We start from the raw sequence: 20235 nt of genomic DNA, 5'->3' as shown, positions 1-20235 counted from the left end.
AATCAAAGTTTCATGTGTGCTGTACTAGTGGGTGTCTGCCTGTTTTTCTTGCCAAAATGTAGATCTTAGTGTGATGCCAGTACTGGAGATGATATGCATACGAGTCGTGTTCAGTAGAGAACTAAAAACATCTATACGTGACTGCAGGATATCCACAGGAAGCGTCAGGAGAAGGATCTGACTGAGCTGCAATCTCTGATCGAGGCCCACTTCATTCAGAGAAAGAAGGACGAGGAGGAGCTCATCTCTCTCGTTAACAGGATTGTAAGTATTCCAGGAAAGCGTGCCAGATCGCTACAGTGATGCACCACCCAGCAAACAATTACACTCTGTTTATGTGTGTGTGGTTGTGTTTGCGTGTGGGCATGGATGATTAGGAGAAGCGTCGTGCTGAGAGAGCTGAGCAACAGAGGATCAGAGCCGAGCATGAGAAGGAGAGGCAGAATCGTCTTGCTGTGAGTTTCTAGATGCAGTTGCCTCTGCCTTTTTTCAGAATGTGACAATGTTTGCAATAAATGAAGAGTGTCCTGCCCCCAGGAGCTGACACGCTGTGGTTTTACCCACGTTCCTGAACAGAATTAGAGTACAGTCTGCAAATGCCTAATTAATTTTAAAAAAGAACCATCGTGGATCTGTTTGTCCCCTGTTTTCATGTAATGTAACGCACTGGCTTTTTAATGGCTAGTGAAAATTTACATTTGAATCAGATTCCATAAACTGGGATAAACACAAAGTCTTTGCACTTGGATATTTGCTTTCCATTTTAAAATTTCATTTTTCTACTTTAAACCTTCCCTCAACATTTTTAATAATCACAATGGGTCAAATGATGACTTTTGATCCACTGATTCAGACTGTCAACTTTATAAAACTTCATTTTCATTGTTAGCAAGTGTAGAGCTAAATATTTCTCTTAAGAGGAGCCAGAATTGTAAAGAAGTATTAGACTAGTGTTAGACTTGCTATGGTCACAAACACATCTCCAAGTGAATGCTTGAAATGTAAGTAGGCAAATTAATTTAAAAATGTAAAATCTTAAAACATGAGAATATGTCAGTGATGGATTCACAGCTTGTTTCTGCTGCCCCCAAGTGGCAGTAAAAATATTATTTATGTATTTTGCACATATAAGTTAATCTTATGTGCAAAATAACCTTGATTGCACAATACAATAGCCTTGCTCACATAAAACCAATATTCTGAACTTTTTGAGAATGAACAAGAGTGGAAGCTCCATTCTTTTTTATGACATCAGAGGATGTCAGGACGTTTGGAGGATGCTATATTCAGTCCTGTTTTAGTGGCTGGAAAGACAAGTGGACAGATGGTTTCATTTTCTCAGTGTTCTTTAATCCGTGTCACAGGAAGAAAAGGAGAGGAAGGAACAGGAAGAGGCCCGCAAGAAGCAGGACGAGGACGCCAAGAAGAAGAAGGCTCTCACAAACATGACTCAGCAGTACTCTGGCTTCCAGCAGAGGGTGAGTAATCACACGCGCGCACACATTTGCATTCAAAGCAACAGGAAATATGATCAGCTTCACAGTTTGCCTGTTTATTATGTAAATGCGGTCCCTTCCTTATTTTACACGTTCATTAAATCTCACATCCAGCAAGACGGAAAGCGGGGAGCGAAGAAGCAGACGGAGAGAGAGAAGAAACGAAAGATCCTGGCGGAGAGGAAGAAACCTCTCAACATCGAGCATCTCAACGAGGACAAACTGAAGTAAGGACACTACTGTTCACAGTTCTGCTCAAACACCTAAATCCACATTTCAAGTCTGCTGCAGGTGATTTGGTGGTGCATAAACTCCCATCTACCTCCCATTACACTTTGAGCCTTTTGGCCTTTAGGTTTTCACTTTTTGTACTCCTCCTGGTTTTGATTAAAAGGGAGAAGGCCAATGAGCTCTTTCAGTGGCTGTGGATGTTGGAGGCTGAGAAGTTTGACTTCACCAAGACACTGATGAGACAGAAATATGATGTAAGTATTTTGCCTCGGGATATTACGTGCTGTGCAATGACATACCGAACACCGGTTTTTGATCTACAAGCTTTTATTTGCACCTGTTAAAATATCAGCTAAGTGTAATCAAACTTAATGCAAGGTCATTCTATTTAAATGATCAGCGTGCTCCAGATCTGCATCACTGAGCAGCAGAATTTGTGAGTAACTGTTAAAGACGAGTCTGAGCCTCCTGGTTTTTCGGTCTGTGTGTCAAAGGGTCACAAACTGAGTCTCAAAGGGCTGAACCAGAGCTGACTGACCGCTGACACAGTAAGTTATAAACAGGAGGTGAAAACAGTGGTGTGTGCCAGTGAAGCTAGCGTGTGGCCGTTTAATCCAGGACCTTAGGAGACAGTACAGAGTCGAGACAGTACTTGAGGTCTGACTTACAAGAAGGCAGAGACATGAGACAAAGGAAACAGGGTTTTTTAAAATTATTTCCTTTGTTCCTAAGGTTTTGATTCTTTTAGCGGAACAACAATCTGATATAACAAGATTCACATTAACTCTTTAACCTAAAAAACAACATCTGATGACCTCTCCTGTACCCTTAATGGCAAGATTTGACAAGTCAGACGTGCTTTGACAATCAGTAAAATAGGTTCCGGGTTTTTCCAATAATAGCCCTACTAAGCTGTACAGGGAGAAAGTCATTTGGTTCCAGAAGGAGGCCTGAATTATGACAGAAACCACTCAGTTCAGAAAAGAGGAACAAGGGTTACCCCTAGTAGGCGTCCAAGGGGAAAAGAGTTCACGGGTCCCTGATATGGCGATTTCCGTGTTTTTATTTGTAGACTTTGTACTTTCACTTTGTATGATTTACAATTCAAAAAACATGATACCGGGTCTTTTTGCACACCCTAACATTTAACTCACTGTCAAATAAAAGCTGTTTTATGTTCTCTCTTTCTTTAAGGCCGCCTTCTGACTAATTTGCTGGTCATTTAAACAAAGTGGAAAAAATAGGCTAGTCAACTAGTCTAAAAGAGAGAAAATCCAAAGAAAAAATTTTAAAGCGCACATATTAAATGTACAAAGATCAAATTTGGCCAAACAAATATTTTGTGTACATTTTAGGAGCTACATGAAACCATTAATTGCCTCCTTATTGATCTCATTCAGTTTAATTCTATTTAATTTATATTAATAACAGCAGTTGGTGCCTGAAGGTGCTTTGCATTGTAGGGTAAAACCTTACAATATCAGAAAGAAAACCCAAACAATCAGACGACCCCCCATGAGCAACCACTTGGTAACAGTGGGAAGGAAAAACTCAATTTAACAGGAAGAAAACCCCAGCACATAGTGTTTCAAATGTTGCTAAATCTTGTAGCACTTTTTGTTAGTTTGTACAGCTGAGCTAATGTTAGCAGTGCTAGCAGCAGTAGCCTTCGTTACTTTCATGCTAGTGTCCAGTGAGGGGGGGGGGGTGAAGCTACCTGTCAGGACTGCCAGTGGTGTCGTAACTACGGTGGCCCTGAGAGGCCAAACGAACTGCAACTTAAGAAAACACCAGCAATAAGAAAAATGCTGCAAAAGCACACAAAACACAACGGAAATAGGAAAAACGAAAACAGAAATAGGAAATAGGAAAAAACACAAGGGAAGTGTTTCTGGGGAGACAATAACCTGACGGACCAGCTGCAGGAACCCAAAGGGAGTTTTTCCTTCCCACTGTCGCCAAAGTGCTTGCTCATAGGGGGTCATATGATTGTTGGGTTTTTCTCTGTATGTATTATTGTGCGATCTACTGTACAATATAAAGCGCCTTGAGGCGACTTCTGTTATGATTTGGCGCTATATAAATAAAATTGAATTGAATTGAATTGAATGTCCAACATTATATAATTGACAGAAAATAACAAAAGTATAGTAGGTTCACTTTAAATTAATAAGACAGAATGTGTTCATTCTCAGGTTTGTTTTAGCATTATGTTGGGACTTTTAAATAGCATTCATTAGCATATTTTATCAGTGTTGCGTATTTAAAGCAGATGGCAACTGTGGTTTTTCCAAATCTTTTACTTGGAACTGTCAACTGAATATCTGCCATGGATGCTGCATTCGAGGTTTTATTACATAGGGGAGAGGCAAGTAGCTTCATATTCAGTGTGGCAATAAAGTCTTTCTAAAATCCTCGTTTACTTCCGTGTGTCTGGAAGCACAATTTAATTTACACATTCACCAAGTTACACATGAGCAGTAATCCGAATATTAGCTTTCAATCTGTTTAAAATATGTCTTAAATATAGACTGTGTCACCAGAACAGGTTGCCATGCGGACATAAAATTATGTAGGAGAATATACTGTTAGCTAGTTACTAACAGAACCAGAAGATCCTCCTTTGTTGGCTCAGCTGGCGTCTGTTGTTTTTCCTAGACTCAGCATGTCCTCCATGTTTCTTCCTCTACAGATCACTCTGCTCCAGGTTCGTGTTCAGAACAACCAGAGGTAAGTAACATCTATGAACCACCCTTCAGGTGTGGCTCATACTTGCACTGAGGACATCATTAGAATTTCTTTAAAAATGTTGTTGTGTATTAAGCTGATTTTTTTTTTTCTTTCAATTAAACACGCCTGGAGAAATCTAATCCAGGGGTGGGTAATTCATTTAATTCTCCCTTCTTTTTTTTTTTATAAAGAAATTACATTAACACTGAGCACATCTGTGTTCAGTTTATTGGTGAAGCCAACAACACAAGTGAGTTGCTCATTTGGCCCACTGGGAAAATTGGATATCTATTATTCAGAAAAAGAATTTGGTCGTTTATACATTTTTTCTCGGGCCTTGTGACTTATCTCTTACACTCAAAGCCTCCAAAATTCACATAATGCTGTATAATATCAATCGGGAACATGTGATGTCTTAGCTGAGCTACAAATTATCACAGGCACGTGAAAACGTAGCCAAACTTGTTTTTGTTTGAAACAGACATGAAAAAGATCACCTCGTTAATAGCAATTCTTGTAGTTCTTGTGTATTGCAACCTTTTTTAGGTTTGTATGCAGTTTCTTTTATTTATTTTTATCATCTTGTTCTGGTTTCTATTCTCTTAAATGCTGTTACAACACTTTCCCAATTCATCCTTTACATTTTTCAGTTTTGATTTCTAGTATGTCAAAAATTTGGACAGACAGTGTGAGTTGTGTGTCGAAGCAGCCTGTATTTTTATGACTGTATCAGATCTTATGGGCAATTGTGCAAAACAGACAGCGGCTGCACATCAAAGGTGAGGACACAGTCGTCGTTTGCCAGCTGTGTTCAGTGTAAAATTGTGTCTTTTGTCCCTGTCTAATAGAATGATGCTTTGGCATTTGCCCTTTCCTTTCATCTATCACAGCTCTTTCTTGCTGTCCCTCTTATTTTCATATAGCACATGGGGCACCACTTAGTATAAACACTAAGGAAACGTAACCCAAAACCAATCTATATGCAGACAAGGAAATGTACTGTCATTCAAGTACCAGACACTGAGGTACCAACATGGCACAAGATATTTTAAATGTCATTTCCACTCTTTTTATTTGGTTAAAATGAAACCGCAGCTTGTTTTGACATGTATTTGATATTCAGTGGCGATGGCATCAATAGTTAAATAAAACAGTTTTATTTGTCTGTTTTTATTTTTGACTCGCCAGTTTAATTATTAACCTTTCAACACCTCTTTTAGTCACCACTCATTTCGATACAGTATTTTTTCAGTTTATCCATATTCTGCATATAGGATAGAAGATTATATTGTAATTTATATGACATATATTTATTTTTACCTATTTATCCAAATTGTCAACGTTATGGTCATACCTTAAGACAAATATTTTAACCCTACTTTAAATTTTCTGTACTTTAATGTTTATGCTTGTGTATGATCATGAAAAAAGCTTTTACAGTCCAGTGAAAAACTTTGCACATCCCATAATTCATTTGCTTGTAGAAACACTTTTAGTAGCATCAACTTGAAGTCCTTCTTTTTCTGTTTGGCTTTATCAGACTCTCACATCATTCTGGAGAAACTTTTGCCCACCCAGTGTGCTTCAGTTCATTGAGGTTTGCAGGCATTCATTTATGCATAGCTCTCTCAAGGTCCTGCCACAGCATTTCACTCAGGTTGAGGTCTGGACTTGGCGTGGGCCATTGCGACATTATGATTCTTTTATTTTTCAGCCATTCTGTGGTAGATTTGCTGCTGTGTTTGGGATCACTGTCCTGTTCTGTTACTCAGTTTGGGCCAAACTTTAGCTTGCCTCACACGATGGCCTCACATCTGACAGCTGGTATGAGGCGTTTGTGCTAATTTGCTGTTTTTTCGTTTGTGCTGTGCGTTATGGGCAAAACTCTCCACTGTTTGTTCCAGAAGTTTTGTGGTTTGTTCAGATGCACCTTTGCAAATCTAAGCTGTGCTGTTATGTTCTTTTTAAAAGAGAAGCAGCTTTCTCCTGGAAACCTGTCTAAAGAAGTCATGCTACTTGCCTTCTAAAAACTGTAAACGCAGTAAAGGTAGTAAGGGTGTAAAGTCCTGTGAAACAGGGGCGGATTAAGTGTGGTGGCATGGGGTGGCATGTGCATGAGGTCCCCACCCCACCCCATTAAAAAATAAATAGTGAAAAGATTGTGAAACATAAAAAGTTAGACTTGTATTTCTAACTTATCCACCTCATGTTGTGTAGTTTTCTGGATTTCATACTTATTGGGCTACATGGTTATTTATTATAAAGGCTATACAGTACATAAAATTAAAATTCACATTTCTTTATGTAACTGAAATATTTAATTATTTTTACTAAAGACAATAAGAAAGTTACAGACAATGTTTATATGAAATGTGTAAATATGTTGTATTTGATGTAATTTAACCGTGTTTCCCAGCCACTGTGCCTCGGCACATAGGTGTGCCGTGGAAGATTATCTGGTTTCACCTGATTATTATTAACAATTACATTCTCCTTCACGAGAGGGCAGTACAAGTACCTGCTGTAATTAAATGGGTTGCCAACTGCCAGTAAAACAGAAGAAGACGAAGAAGAAATTCCATAATAGTCATGCTGTGAGATGACGCAGCGCATAATAGCAATAGATAAATATTTGTAAAGAAGAAGTAGTTAATCTAACCAAACCAGGTGACCTGGGTTCCAACCCAGATGAAGGCCCTAGGATAAGTAGTGGTCAGAAGAAAGCAAAAATTGTATACCGAACCAATTCAGCTGTACCTGGTGCACGAGGAAAAATTATAAATAGGCTTTTTGTGACATTTTTGTTCAGTTGGGAAACCCTGTTTTAACCATATATAGTACATATTACAGAATGTAAGGCCTGAATGTGTAAAGAAGTGGCTTTGATTTTGCCACCCCATTTGATGTCCATGCCACCCTCATTCCACCCTAACCAAATTTCTCTAGACCCGCCCCTGCTCTGAAAACGTTCTTTCACTTGACTGTTTCCAGCTATTTAGTTTGCATTGTCAGCTAACAATTCCAGTTTAGCCATACATTAATGTTTCCATATGTACTTTAAATGTTTTTTATATCATTAGCTAAAAGGTTCAAATTATCATAATTTCAGCTATTAGCTTTCTCTTTAGCTAGCTTTATCCCCTTTAATCATATTCACATTTCTTTTAACTTTTGTTTTCTAGTACTTAACTATTTAGTTTGTTTCTGTCTCTAAAAGCAAAAAAAAAAACAAAAAAAAAAAAACTGCGGGCAGCACTAAGATACCAACCTGAAAACATTTTTCTGCACTGGCAACAACAAGCTTCCATACTAAACAGTCTGATATGAGTAATGGTTAAAGTTTCTTATTTTAATTCTAACAATTAAAATAATGTTTTCATGTACCCCAGTTACAGAATTACCCCCTGGGTACTTTTAGCCTTAGTTAGTAATCAAAGAAATAAATAGAGACTCCCTGCCTCCTTTGCCAAGCTAGAGCACTGAAAATGTAAAAGACATTATGAAATAATCATAACTGCAAGCAGGTGAAGGAAATAGTTAAACACTGTTTATTTTCTCCACATCCAGCTTACCGTTATCAAGTCTTTTATCTTGTGTCTATTCACACTTTTATTAAATGCTGCTTATTTTTTAAATTTAAGATCAGTAAATTGTCCTTTTTTTCAAAAGTCTGTCACTCCAAGTGAATTTCAAAAAGATGTTCACAGGATCAGTTCATATTTATTCATGATTACAACTTCAATAGCTTATTTGTTTTAATTTTAATGCTTTACATAGCAGGAGAAATGTGGTAATGTGGAGGTTCAAATATGTGTAAACTATGCAGTTTAACTTAAAAATATTCATGTATGCACACATGCTGAACAGTTGAATATTTTTGTCTGACTTCACAGCGCCAAAGGGAGAGGAAAGGCCAAGGGCAGAGTGAGATAGACGGAAACGTCGACATATATTCTCCGTGGAGCCATCTCACCACAAGTGCCCGTGTTGGAATTTGTTCTCAAGCTGCACTTCAGTAATCACAGTTTTGTGCCTTTTAGCCGTTAGCCTTTACAAACAATAAACAGACTTGTGCTTTTATGCCCGTTTGTGTGTTTTCATGTTAAATTATCTCAGAAATGAATCACTCTCTTCTTTTCACTAATCCTCGCTCTTTGCACATATGAATTCAAACCAATTAACTGGCAGTAAAATACCGCTTTTTATTTATTTTTTTTCTTTTGGGAACCACACACAGAACCACAGTGCACCATGAATTTTCTTTACACATAGGCAGCGATATGTAAACTTAATTAAATGACTTCCTGCTACGGTGCTCTGGAAATTATCCACACATTTAAATAACACAGTAATAAATAAAGACTCTGATGGCAATACAGTGTCAGGTTAATGGACTTGCTCTACAGTACAGTGCAGTGATAACAGTGCAAAGATTAAGATGATGGAGGTTTGATGGTTTCTGACAGGTGATAGCTACTCCTAAATGAAAAGGCTGCGAATTAGAAGCTGAATATTTTAAATACATTACTTTTCTTTTTTTGAGTATATAACCTGGAGCCAAAATATTGAATGCTTTGCTGAGCTGTCAAAAAATGGCATCAAAAACTTTGATTTCAGCATTGCACAAAAGTCCATTTCCATACTGGTTAACCACACTTTGGCAAAAACGAAGTGCACTGCCTTTGGCTGCACTCTCAGTTCCTCCTGCAGTCGTGGGTGGCGACATTTTACCGTTAGCAAACAGAGGCAGTGCATTTTCATGTGCTCCAGACAACACTACACTTTTTTAGTGAACAACACGAGTTTCGCTCCTTTCAAGTAGCTCTGTACACCGAAGCAGAGATCAGAATATTTTCATGGTAGCAAATCCAAAACTTCAAGTTCAGACATGATGAATCCGTGGAGCATCGGTCCTTTGGGTGTGACGAGGAGGTAACAGCCTGGGATGCGTTTTTTTCCCTGCCTCTCCTTCACCACAGATGTGTTTCCCTGATCTCTGCTATCACCTGACTGGCCCTCTGCAACGCCTGTGGACAAATGTGAACAAGTATTGAAGTGACTGTACACCGGAGAAAACTCGAGCACTGCTCAAACGTGGGAACCTGTTACCTGTAGCATGTCAGCGGCTTCCTTACGCCGCTGGGCCATGTCTTCAGACTCGGTCAGCAGGTCGTTGAGGAGGCCAGATTTATACAGCTGGCCAACGAGCTCGCTCTGGAGGCTGTCCTTCACATGGTTGACCAGGAAGTGCATCACTGCCTTTGGCACGCTGCCGCAGAGAGAGAAAGAGGAAACAGACCGAACAGATGGTTGAGAACAAGGCGGCAAGATGGCCCGGCGATGGCGTCGTTTCCCCAGACAGAGGTGGCTCGACTTTGAACCGCCAGGTGGCCACGCCTGTCCGAGTACTGAGCTGTTTAAGCAGGAGCTAAATATGACGGATTTAATCTTCCTGAGCTTTAAAGGGCGCTTTCTCCTCCCAAGAGGAAAGGGAGGCGTTTTAAAGGATGGTGTTTACAACATGTCCTGTAGTGTCGGTCGCTGTGCTTCCCAAATTTCCACTGATGTCTACTGACATACATGTGTAGAAACAGGCCACCAATACAGACGTCACATAAAAACATTAGCAAAACACTTCTTTCTTAAAATTCTCACAGCTGCTCAAGTCCGGTGTGTGCAAAGGCGTGTGATTTACATAATTTTCATCCTCATAAACCATTCAGTGACCCCCACCTCGTGCCCTGTGGACGGGGGTGCCTTTGCAGCCTGATCCCAGAGAATAGAAATGTTTCATCACAGGATGACAGTGATCACTCAGATCGACTTTGCATTGATTTGCAGCGACCTTTTCCTCCCAGGGGACAAAGCATGCACAAAATCAGCAGAACCACCGGATCACCTCAGTATAGTAGGGGAGCTGCAATTTCCCATCACCGATGTCTGTATATAATTTCATTTTTTAAAAGGCTCATTAGTTTTCTAGAAGTGAATGTATAAATTTTACTCAGACAAGACTTTTTTTTTTAAATCCATTTACTGGACTATTCACAAACAGATTACTGCTCATTTGGTGCACTACTGAGCATATAAAGAGGCAGAGATATTATATATGAGAGATTTAGTGAAAATAAGGTACAGTTGCTCTGGTCGCTAATAAAAACAATCCAACACAGCGGCTCACTGATGCATTTTAAATTCTGATTTCTGGACAACAATGGCGCTCGAGCAGTCAAGGGGAATACTAGAAATGAGGCTTCAGCTGCACACACTGTGTTAGCAGATCTGTCTTAGTGTTGGTTTTTGGTCTCTTTAAGTAGGATTTGATGGCAATAAACAAAAGAGGAGCAGGTGGGAGGGCCTACCTGTCCTGGATGTTCTTGCGGACAATGAGGAAGTAAGACTTGATGAGGCGCTCGATGACCTCACAGTCCCGCTGCTCGCGTGACGACAGCTTCCTGGCGACAGGCACAGGCTGCAGAAGGGAAGAAAAAGGGAAGGCTAGTGTTTTAATCCTTCATTAATAGACTGTCATGTTTAATACGAGCCACGCTGGAAGGCCAGTGTTAAGTTACCACATCTAGTAGGTTGACCGCTCCTTTAAGTGGGCTTCCGGGTCCTGAGCCGGGGGCTTCCTCCCCTTTCTTCAGCATGCCCCTCCAGCTTCCCATGCCGTCCTGCTCCCCCTGAGCCCCTGCAGGTGGGGCCTGGAAAAAAAAAGAATGATAAAAATGCTTTTCCACTATCTAGAAACCTTAATATCATTACAGTATGACATTTGCAGAAAGTGATGGTTGAAGTAGGACTCATATGCACTGCTAACACAAAACAGGCATGTTAAAAAAAGAGACCGGATTAATCAAATGAAAGTTTATGTCTCTGTGCTCTTAATGCACAAGTTAGAGAGAAAACATGACAGAAGCCATGCCAACAGCTCTGCAAGTATAAATGTTAACTTCAGACATCAATGGCAACACTATCAAAGCAGGTTAGCATGCTTATTAGCATTAAAAACAAAGTACACCTAAGGGAGATGCTTGGAAAAAGTGAAGCAATTTCAACACGGCTACAATTCAGATGAAGGGGGAACCCAGTCACGTCACAAATTAAGTAAGAGGAAAAGTCAAGGGGTCACCAAAGTCAGCACGCTTTATTCCCTGAGGAACATGAACTGTTAGCATAGCTTACAAAAAAGAAAAAGAAAAAGAAAGGAGGATTAATTAGATACACAGAGGTAGGATTATTATCTACCTCAAAATTTCTGGAATCTAAAAACAAAAGCCTGCACATACAGTATTAAGAGGTTAGAAAGGGAAAGAAATCTTTTTTTTTTTCTGTTAGACAAACTTTGGGTTCAACAGACTTCAGGGAACACAATGGTTGTCAGTGCAAGTCCACACAGGCTGAGGGAAAGCAAAATAAGAGCACGCCATTAGCAGACAAAGATCAGAGTGCATGCCAGCAGACCATGCCCATCATCCACCCATCATCCATCCATCCATCGCCACCAGCAGCTCCACAGCCAGCCAGGCACAGAGCCAGCAGGCTGCATGTGTGCCCACCTTGGCACCGTCCATCTCTGCTCCAGACGCAGGGGGCTCGCCAGACACCGCAGTTGGGCCAGCCGGGCCTTTGCCAGACTAGCATGAATACGAGAGGAGGAATGGGGGAGAGGAAGGAAAAAGAAAGCACTGAGAAGAAATGTGGAAAGACAGAAGAAAAGGTCTGGCTGTCATAAGCTGAGGCAAGAGGAGAGAAGAGATGTGGGATAAAATTCCTTGATGGAAACTATCCGAAGCATTTGGTTCACGGATCATCATTCAGCAGCGCTCCGAGTGATTAACGCCGCACAAGTCTCCTTTATACTGGGACACTGCAGCCTGCGACCAAATGTTACAACACATGAGCTACGGTTATATTTGAAAACACAATCGCTTTCTTTTACCTTATCCCTGGGAACTGCAGCGGGCATTTCCCTCATCCTGTTTCTCCTTTGCTCCTAGAAACATACAAAAACACACGTCTGAACAGTTGATGGTTTTTGACACTTCTTAGAAAGAAAAAAAATATGGAAAATAATTTACTGGCAAGATGATTAGAGAAACCAACAACTTTGCTCATTTCAAACACATTTCATCATGTAGCACTGTTAGTTATTCTGTTTATAATATAAATAATTTAATAGACATGAAGGAAAAACTCAAATGACTTCCTAAATTAGAAAAATATAATTACTGAAGTTCACAAAGAGTCTTATTGAAAACACAAGTGACCAGTATTCAAAACACTGCATGAAATTATTTGGGTAATAAGTGAGTTTTGAACAGAGCTGGATCACCCTGCTCTATATCACTTGAACTTTTAGATGCAGTAATAAAATACAATTAAATATCACTAACATGGGTTCAGTGTAATCAGTTGCTTCTTAATTTCCAAATACTGCCGCCATCATTTCGCTTCCACGCATTTTCTCATATCTCATGTCTTTATTCTTTCCACATGAGTACAAACCTCTATGTTGTTATTCATGACCCCACATGCGTCTGCAAAGTCCGGGTGTTTGGTGTTGATATAGGCCAGCTCGATTGCAACCAAGTTGTGAACCTGCGGCGAGAATGAAGACAGCTTACAGTGATTCTACTTGCCGCTAAAACCTGACCGCAGGAGATAAATGCACACGTGCAAAGAGAAGTGAAGGCACCGGTACCATCTCGTTGGTGATGGGCAGTCTCTTCCTCAGGAGGGAGGTGACCACTTCTACGATGGCTTCGTGCAGCTTAGGGAATCTCTGCAGCTCCTGCAGAGTGAAGCGACATGAACGTTAATGATTGCACGCGAGCAAAGGCGAGCTGAGTGCACGCCGGGCCCGTTAGCCACCTGTGTGCTGTAGTTGCTGCAGTGCTGGATGATCCTCTGCATCTCCTCGTGGACCAGCTCCACGCAGCGCAGACTGGGTTCCTCCAGGCGTTTCACCTGCTTCTTTACCAGCAGCTCGAAGGAAACCTCGGGCACGAACAGGGAAGGTCGAGGGCCCTAATGCAGGGAGGCGGGGGAGGAAGTGCAGGTCAGCAACGTGTGGTGAACAGATAAGCTGTATGACAGATAAAGTCTTTTTCATCTTGTTTTACAACAGATTACTGAACGCAGGTGTGAGAGGACAAGCTGCAGTGACGCTAATGACGTCATGCGACGACTGACGACTCACTGTGGCGTTCCTTATGGCCGTTAGGATATCTATGGTGCTCAGTCCCCCCAGAGGATCCACGGACTCCAGCGTCCTACCGAAGGTCTCGTGGAATATGTAACAAATTCTGGCTCCGCCGCACCTGAAAAATAGCAGCGGGGGGATATTAGCTGTGATGTGAACCCCATGGCCTCCGCTCCTGTCAGCTCTTCCCTCGCAGAGGCTGTGCGTGCCTCAACTTACAATTTGGATCATATTAAATGATGAAACCAATGCAGCTGTTTTGCTCATTTCTCCCTGCACCGGATCAACAGCGTCACCATGTGGCATGTCGGAGGAGTGGCACAGAGACTACTACTCACAGCTCTGCTGTCTCGATGTATTTGGCCGTGCCCTCGATGGTGTTGCAGTACTCTGTGGCGAACTTGGTGATGAGCTGGAGCAAGGTGGCACTTTGGTCCTCCACAGGTTCCCCGTAGCTGCTGAGCAGGGACTGGTACTGTGCTGCCAGGACGTTGATCCGTGTCTTCAGCTCAGGGAGACAGTCTCGAATGTGATGCATCAGTAGCCTGATATTAGGACAGCAAAGGGCAGAGCATTACCTTTTCTAGGACGGACAACAGCAACATGCGCTGATGCCTGTAATTAATGCCAGGGCTGCTCCATATCTATGCAGACAGCATCTTCACAGAGGAAGCACTACTTGGGCATTGTCTAGTATATATGACAATGAAGACATTCTGCAAACAAACAGCTTGAAATGCCTGAAAATAACACACACATAAACAATTACTGTTCATGCACCCCACTGGCAACAGTCTGGATCACACGCTGTTCTCTTATCACTGGTGTTAACAATCCAAAAGCCCCATCTAGCCTAAGTAACACAAACTAAACAACACTATATACTCTTAAACGCTGCCCTTCAAACCACCTTTTTTTTATGATCAAACATCACCGTGGTTCTGATGCCATTAATTGAGGATTCAAGTCAATGGTCTAACGCCACAGTACATCAGTAGTGAATCTACTGATGCCTCATATCCAGGGACATACTCAGAGGGAGAGACACAAGGAGGCTCTCACCCTCTATAAATCTGAAAATCATTTTTCAATACACAGGTAAATAAAATAATCTCCATCTGCAATATTAAAGTGATATACACATTAATACATAACAATTATCCAGTAATATAATGTAAATGATTCTGACAAGGCTCTGTCTGCATATCTGTAGTTTAATTTTAGGTCTGCAAGGCATCTTAGGTAACACTAAGAACTGTGTGTTTGCCATTTTGGGTCCGACGCTGTGGAACACTCTCCCCCTGGAGCCTGGAAGTCTTCTGGGTGTTTTAAGCATCTCCTGAAGCCCTGGAATTTTTGTGCTTGAGGTACACATTTTTAATTTGCAATGTCTTTAACTGTCTTTGTGTTTTACTCTGTGTTTACTGCTTTCTACTTTCATGTGAAGTAACATATGTAATATACAGGCAGCCCACTGCTTCTGTCCGTCTATGTAATAAAGCTACTTCTAAATTACCCCAAGCATCATTTACACTTCTTGTTTTTGTTTTTAGAACTAATTTTCATATGGCCACATACAGGACAGCATAAACACAGGCGCAAGAACAGAATAATCTCCAATAGGCCAATATCAGCCAACAGATACATCATCTCTACTTCACCAACTAGCTTTTGAATGGTGCTTGAAAATGCAACTTTCTTCCATCGTCTCGATGTGATTTAGACATTAAAGTATAAATCATCAGGGTGCCGTTACTTTTACCTGTTCAGGGTTCTGGCCAGGTACTTGGTTCCATTTCTGTTGGCAAGTGATGGATATTTCTTCTGCAGGAAAGCGTGTTCATCACGAATTGCATCAGCCACAGACTTTTTATTGTTGATGTCCAGCTGGCTCCTAAAAGTTCAAACATACCAAAAAAAGAAAAAGGAAAAAAAAAAAGAAAAGAAAAAAAAAAGACGTTTACAGGAAAAAGTCAGTTTTACGGTACTTTCTCGTATTTTTTCCCAGAAGTCTAATGGTGATTGATGTGCACAAAAACTGAAACGCTTTTATTAAATCTTCCCCCTCAATGGCACGACAGTGATAAAGGAACACAAACAATAGATCCTGACATTAGCCTTTACTAGGAGCATTAAAAATTGATGTGGCACTCCTCTCTCGACATCTCCACTGAGCCATTCATCTCTGATATGAAATCATACTCATTATGAGCAGCGGTTTGTGTGATGTTTGTGAGACCTGTTGACTACTCCGATTATGCCGAGTTTGACAGGGATGACTCTGCCCATCAGTACATCCATAGCGTCGGTACCAGCGTCCATCAGGTCCAGCTTGGTCACCACAGCCAATGTCCTCCTGCCTGATGAATTACAGTCATTCACAAAGGGCACTATAACCCACTGCCACTAGATTACACCTTTAAAAGACTCATTATTTTACTAGTTTTAGAACATGGCTCCCATTTGGTTTTTCTTACCATCTGGGTCGACTTCCCGGGCCACCTTGAGGGCCTCCGAGGTAGCCATGTCTGTGTTAGCCGCCGTGACAGCCAGGATAATGCAGTTGGGGTTAGAGATGTGCTTCAGGATTAAATCTCTTATCTGAATCTCGATGTCCTTAGGCTGATCACCCACAGGCACCTGAAAGGAGAAATTCCAATTACAAGGAAAGACACAGCACCCGTTGTTTTGAGTCAGACAATAAAGTAGGGGTTTTGTCAAATTAACATGTCCAACCAGAGGGGACCAACTAATGAGGCTGGAATCAAAGCCTGGATACCCTGAGGCTTTCATAGCACACGGTTGAAAAACATTAATTCCCAGCCATCTACAAAAATGAAATACACAAAAGCATTGACCAGATGGGGAAATTAACATCGGTGACCAGACTTATAAGGTAAAGCTTTTTTTTAACGCATTTTAGTGCTCTTTAATGAATAAAACTTTTAAGAAAGGAGGTGTTGTACAATTAATTTCCCTTGGGGTGCACGATGATCAAAGACTTGTCTTGGGGAGCTGGAGCAAACGTTACCTTAGTGATTCCTGGCAGATCAACCAGTGTGAGGTTAACGACATGAGGAGAGAAAATCTTCAGATGAATGGGTTCATCGCTGATTCCCTGCAGAGGGACAAGAAAAGGGGAAAGTGGAGTGTGGATTTAATAACTTAGTACTGCTTTATGGAGGTAGGTGTGTGTGTGTGTGTGTGTGTGTGTGTGTGTGTGTGTGTGTGTGTGTGTGTGTGTGTGTGTGTGTGTGTGTGGAGGGAGGGGGGCATTTTGGACAATGGTCCAGGTAGGCAACGGCCCCCATATTTGGTTGCTTTAGGAAAAGAAGTTGCACTGTAAATACTCAAAGAACTGTGGTTATGCTAATAACCCAAAGGCCTCGCAAATTCAGCTCCTGACAGCTCCTCCAAACCCCTCTAGAGTCACTGACCTAAACCAGAGTCACACTTTCACTGGCTGTTTTCAAAGCATTTAGTTTAAAAGTTGTGCTGCAGGTGGATTATTTTAATTCTCTGTTTTTACTACTGTATGTATAGCTGTTAACTATCTTCGCATCAATGCCAGCAAGACAAAGGAGCTGGTGATTGACTTCAGCAAGAAGCCACCCCCTACTACACCAGTGAACATCCAGGGTTTGGACACTGAAATGCTGGAGGAGTACAAATACCTGGGTGTTCACCTCAATAACAAACTGGACTGGTCCACGAACACAAATGCACTCTACAAAAAGGGCCTAAGTCGTCTCCTTGGACCCCCGAGATCCTTCGGGTTGAACAGGACACTCCTAAGGATGCTTTACGATACTGTGGTGGCGTCTGCTATCTTTTAATCTGTGGTCTGATGGAGTGGTGGAATGGCAGAGAGGGACAGAGGGAAACTCAACAAACTGGTCAGGAGGGCCAGCTCTATCCTGGACTGTCCGCTGAAGTCCATCGAGCAGGTTGGGGAGGAGATGATGTTGTCTAAGCTAACATCCATCATGGCCAACACCTCCCACCCCCTGCATGAGACTGTACGAGCACTGAGCAGCTCGTTCAGCAGTGGACTTTTAGATCCACAGTGTAGGAAGGAGCGCTACCGCAGGTCATTCTTACCAGCAGCTGTTAGACTCTATAACACAGTTTAACATCCTTTTGGTCATCTTACTCACCAGCTTGTTTGTTCACTGTACATTTTATACATATCAATTTTTTTCTATACATTGTTACCTGTATATACAAACTTCAGGACCACTTTGTGTCTTCCTTTTATATTTTATATTTCCCCCTGCTATAAGAGCTGTGTAACACCCAAATTTCTCATCAGTGGTATAGTAAAGGTTTATTCTGTTCTATTCTATTTTATTCTATTCTAACTCCTAGTTTGACTGTAGGTGGCCCACAGTTTAAAGTTGGGTTTCTGACAAGCAAAATAAGTAAGAAATATCCTATAATGATTTTATCCTCAATGACCCCACTGGCTTTAGAAAATGTTCAACCCACATCTCACCTTATTATTCCCAGATATTCGCTCGGTTTCATTCTCAATTTCTTGCCTGATTTCATCAAAATCTGTGTAGATCTGTAAAGAAAAGCAACAACAACAATATCACAAGAAGTATGGGTCAGGAGACTGAATTCTTTTTAGTATCACAATAACACATACCTTATTTTTAGTGTGTAGAAATTTGCCCCACTCTTCAGTGTCTCTGCCTGTGAACCAGATTAAAAACATTCTTAAAGCAGGCCGACACAGGTGCTGGCTATTAAAGAAGCTACTCTGTGCGGGAGCCTGAGCGTAATGGCAGTTAATGCGAGGACTGATGCCTGGTGACATTTACTGGTGTGGTGAATAAAAGCAGCTGGAATCACAGGTGGTGCTTTTGAGGAGGAGGAGGGGGTAGAGCTAAGAAGGTGATGCAGGTTACTAAACATTAAGACACCTGTACAATACACCTCCTTGAAGTACAGTGCTTTTCACACCATGACATCTGCAAGTTGTTGGAAAGACAGTGATAGAGACAGGATTTTAGAACTGGGGCAGGAAATCTTTCACACAGGATGCCAAAGATTACAAGCATGTGTTTGTTTGCCCCTTGTGTGTGTGTGTGTGTGTGTGTGTGTGTGTGTGTGTGTGTGTGTGTGTGTGTTGTATTAAAAAAAAGACAAAAGTTTAAAGACCAAAAGGGTTACTACAGTTCATAGTACATACCACCTTCATCATGTTTCCTTGTGTCTCCAGGATCCACGTGGACTAGCTGGAGGATTAGAGGTCTCCTGGTTACAATGCCGGTCCCACGGGGCAGCAAGTCCCTCCCCACCAGGCTCTCCAACACAGAGCTCTTTCCACTACTCTGCAGGCAGAAGTGCATCAAAAAAAGATATGAGTTGAAGCACCAGAGAGTTGGCTTGTTATAGTTTAGTTTTGTTGTTTAAAGGGGACCTATTATGCCCTTTTCCAACCCCATTTTTAAATTCTTGGTAGCTTTGCAGCTTTACATCATTCACAATTTATCCTTATTTAGCCTATACAGGGCCTTAATGTAGCTCCTCAGTTCATCTACTGTCTGAAACAAGCCATTTTAGCTCCTCTCTTTTTAAGGCCAATTCCCTGACTGGCTGCACCTTGCAAACAAAAGATTTGAATATCAGGTCAGTGAGGCAGCTGGAAATGGAGCATTTAGCCAGAAAATTTGGTTCACACAGTCTACCTGTACATACAACCTTGTTATTTGGAACTTCCTCTATTAACACAAGCATGTATGCAGTAGCAGCTTATAATTGGTAAGAATGTTTACTTTTAGTTCATTCTTTGATAGCTTAGGTGTCTTTTTTAGTTATTTGTGATGGGTAAGATTTAAGAATTTCAAAAACATATGGAACCAGGGGTTTCAAATATTTTTAGCAAACTACCAAAGATCAAAGCTAACTGATGAAAATTACTTTTCCTTGTCAGATTAGTTTCAATAAACAGTCACAACTGTGGCATCTTCTTTCTGATTTAACACAACAGCATAAGGCTGATCTTATGATCTTGGAGCTCCGCTAAGCTAATTCTACCTCTTCCTCGGGCTATGTCCTAGTTTTAGTCTACAGAAGTTAGATGAGGATCTGGATATAATTAATGGTGATCAAAATAGACTTAATTGCTCTCGTCAGGTCAGACTCCGCGTATCTGTTTATTAGCTGTCAAAAAGAAGAAGTGACAATTTAGCAGAACTCCCAGACACGGCCTTTGCGTCATTTTGATATGCGAATCTGTATCACGGTGCAGTAAATGCTACTCTCTTAGTCCTCCTACATACATGTATATCATTAAAACAAGGTTATCTGGCTAGCATGACAGCCTGCTGAGCAAAATGTTCCCAGTCAGCCTTTTACCTGAGTCCCCACTACTGCAATCTGCGGCAGCTGGATAATATCCGCCCCTACTGTGTTGAACACATCCTGGAGCTTGTTTATGACGGGGATAAGAGCCTCCATGCTCGTGAATGCTGAATCAACCTAATAAATCCGTATTTTTTCCGTGATGGAGCCAAAGTCATTCAATGTCCCTCTGACACCACCATTGCAACAACACCCACCGGA

At 41.3% G+C, this 20235-nt stretch overlaps 2 protein-coding genes across 5 annotated transcripts in view; one reads left to right on the top strand and one right to left on the bottom strand.

The window, feature by feature from the left end:
* The window catches only part of tnnt2e (troponin T2e, cardiac), a 19817-nt gene extending 11280 nt beyond the window's left edge, over nt 1–8537 (top strand). For both annotated transcript variants that reach the window (XM_031750558.2, XM_039600643.1), the window contains 7 exons: nt 148–264; nt 378–455; nt 1365–1478; nt 1611–1723; nt 1891–1981; nt 4420–4457; nt 8351–8537. In XM_031750558.2, coding sequence (XP_031606418.1) covers nt 148–264; nt 378–455; nt 1365–1478; nt 1611–1723; nt 1891–1981; nt 4420–4457; nt 8351–8390 — 591 coding nt within the window. In that variant the 3' untranslated portion in view covers nt 8391–8537. The remainder of the gene's footprint in view (nt 1–147; nt 265–377; nt 456–1364; nt 1479–1610; nt 1724–1890; nt 1982–4419; nt 4458–8350) is intronic.
* Nucleotides 7983–20235, bottom strand: LOC116328706 (dynamin-1-like protein). 3 transcript variants are annotated; one of them, XM_031750555.2, is made up of 19 exons: nt 20029–20235; nt 18860–19001; nt 18314–18360; nt 18158–18229; nt 16694–16780; nt 16140–16302; nt 15902–16022; nt 15425–15556; nt 14001–14207; nt 13660–13780; nt 13332–13487; nt 13162–13251; nt 12966–13058; nt 12400–12453; nt 12017–12094; nt 11030–11161; nt 10820–10929; nt 9567–9726; nt 7983–9484 (listed from the first exon to the last, which is right to left on the bottom strand). In XM_031750555.2, exons 1-19 carry the CDS (start codon nt 20128–20130, stop codon nt 9428–9430), a joined length of 2124 nt encoding a protein of 707 aa, XP_031606415.1. In that variant the 5' UTR covers nt 20131–20235; the 3' UTR covers nt 7983–9427. The 3 variants fall into 3 exon arrangements, with proteins under 3 accessions (XP_031606415.1, XP_031606416.1, XP_031606417.1); XM_031750556.2 differs by having other exon boundaries at nt 18863–19001; XM_031750557.2 differs by lacking the exon at nt 12017–12094.

Source organism: Oreochromis aureus, linkage group 17, assembly GCF_013358895.1.
Source record: "Oreochromis aureus strain Israel breed Guangdong linkage group 17, ZZ_aureus, whole genome shotgun sequence".
NCBI lineage: Eukaryota > Metazoa > Chordata > Actinopteri > Cichliformes > Cichlidae > Oreochromis > Oreochromis aureus.
The sequence above is the reverse complement of the archived record's forward strand: the minus strand, read 5'-3'. Positions and strand labels throughout refer to the sequence as shown.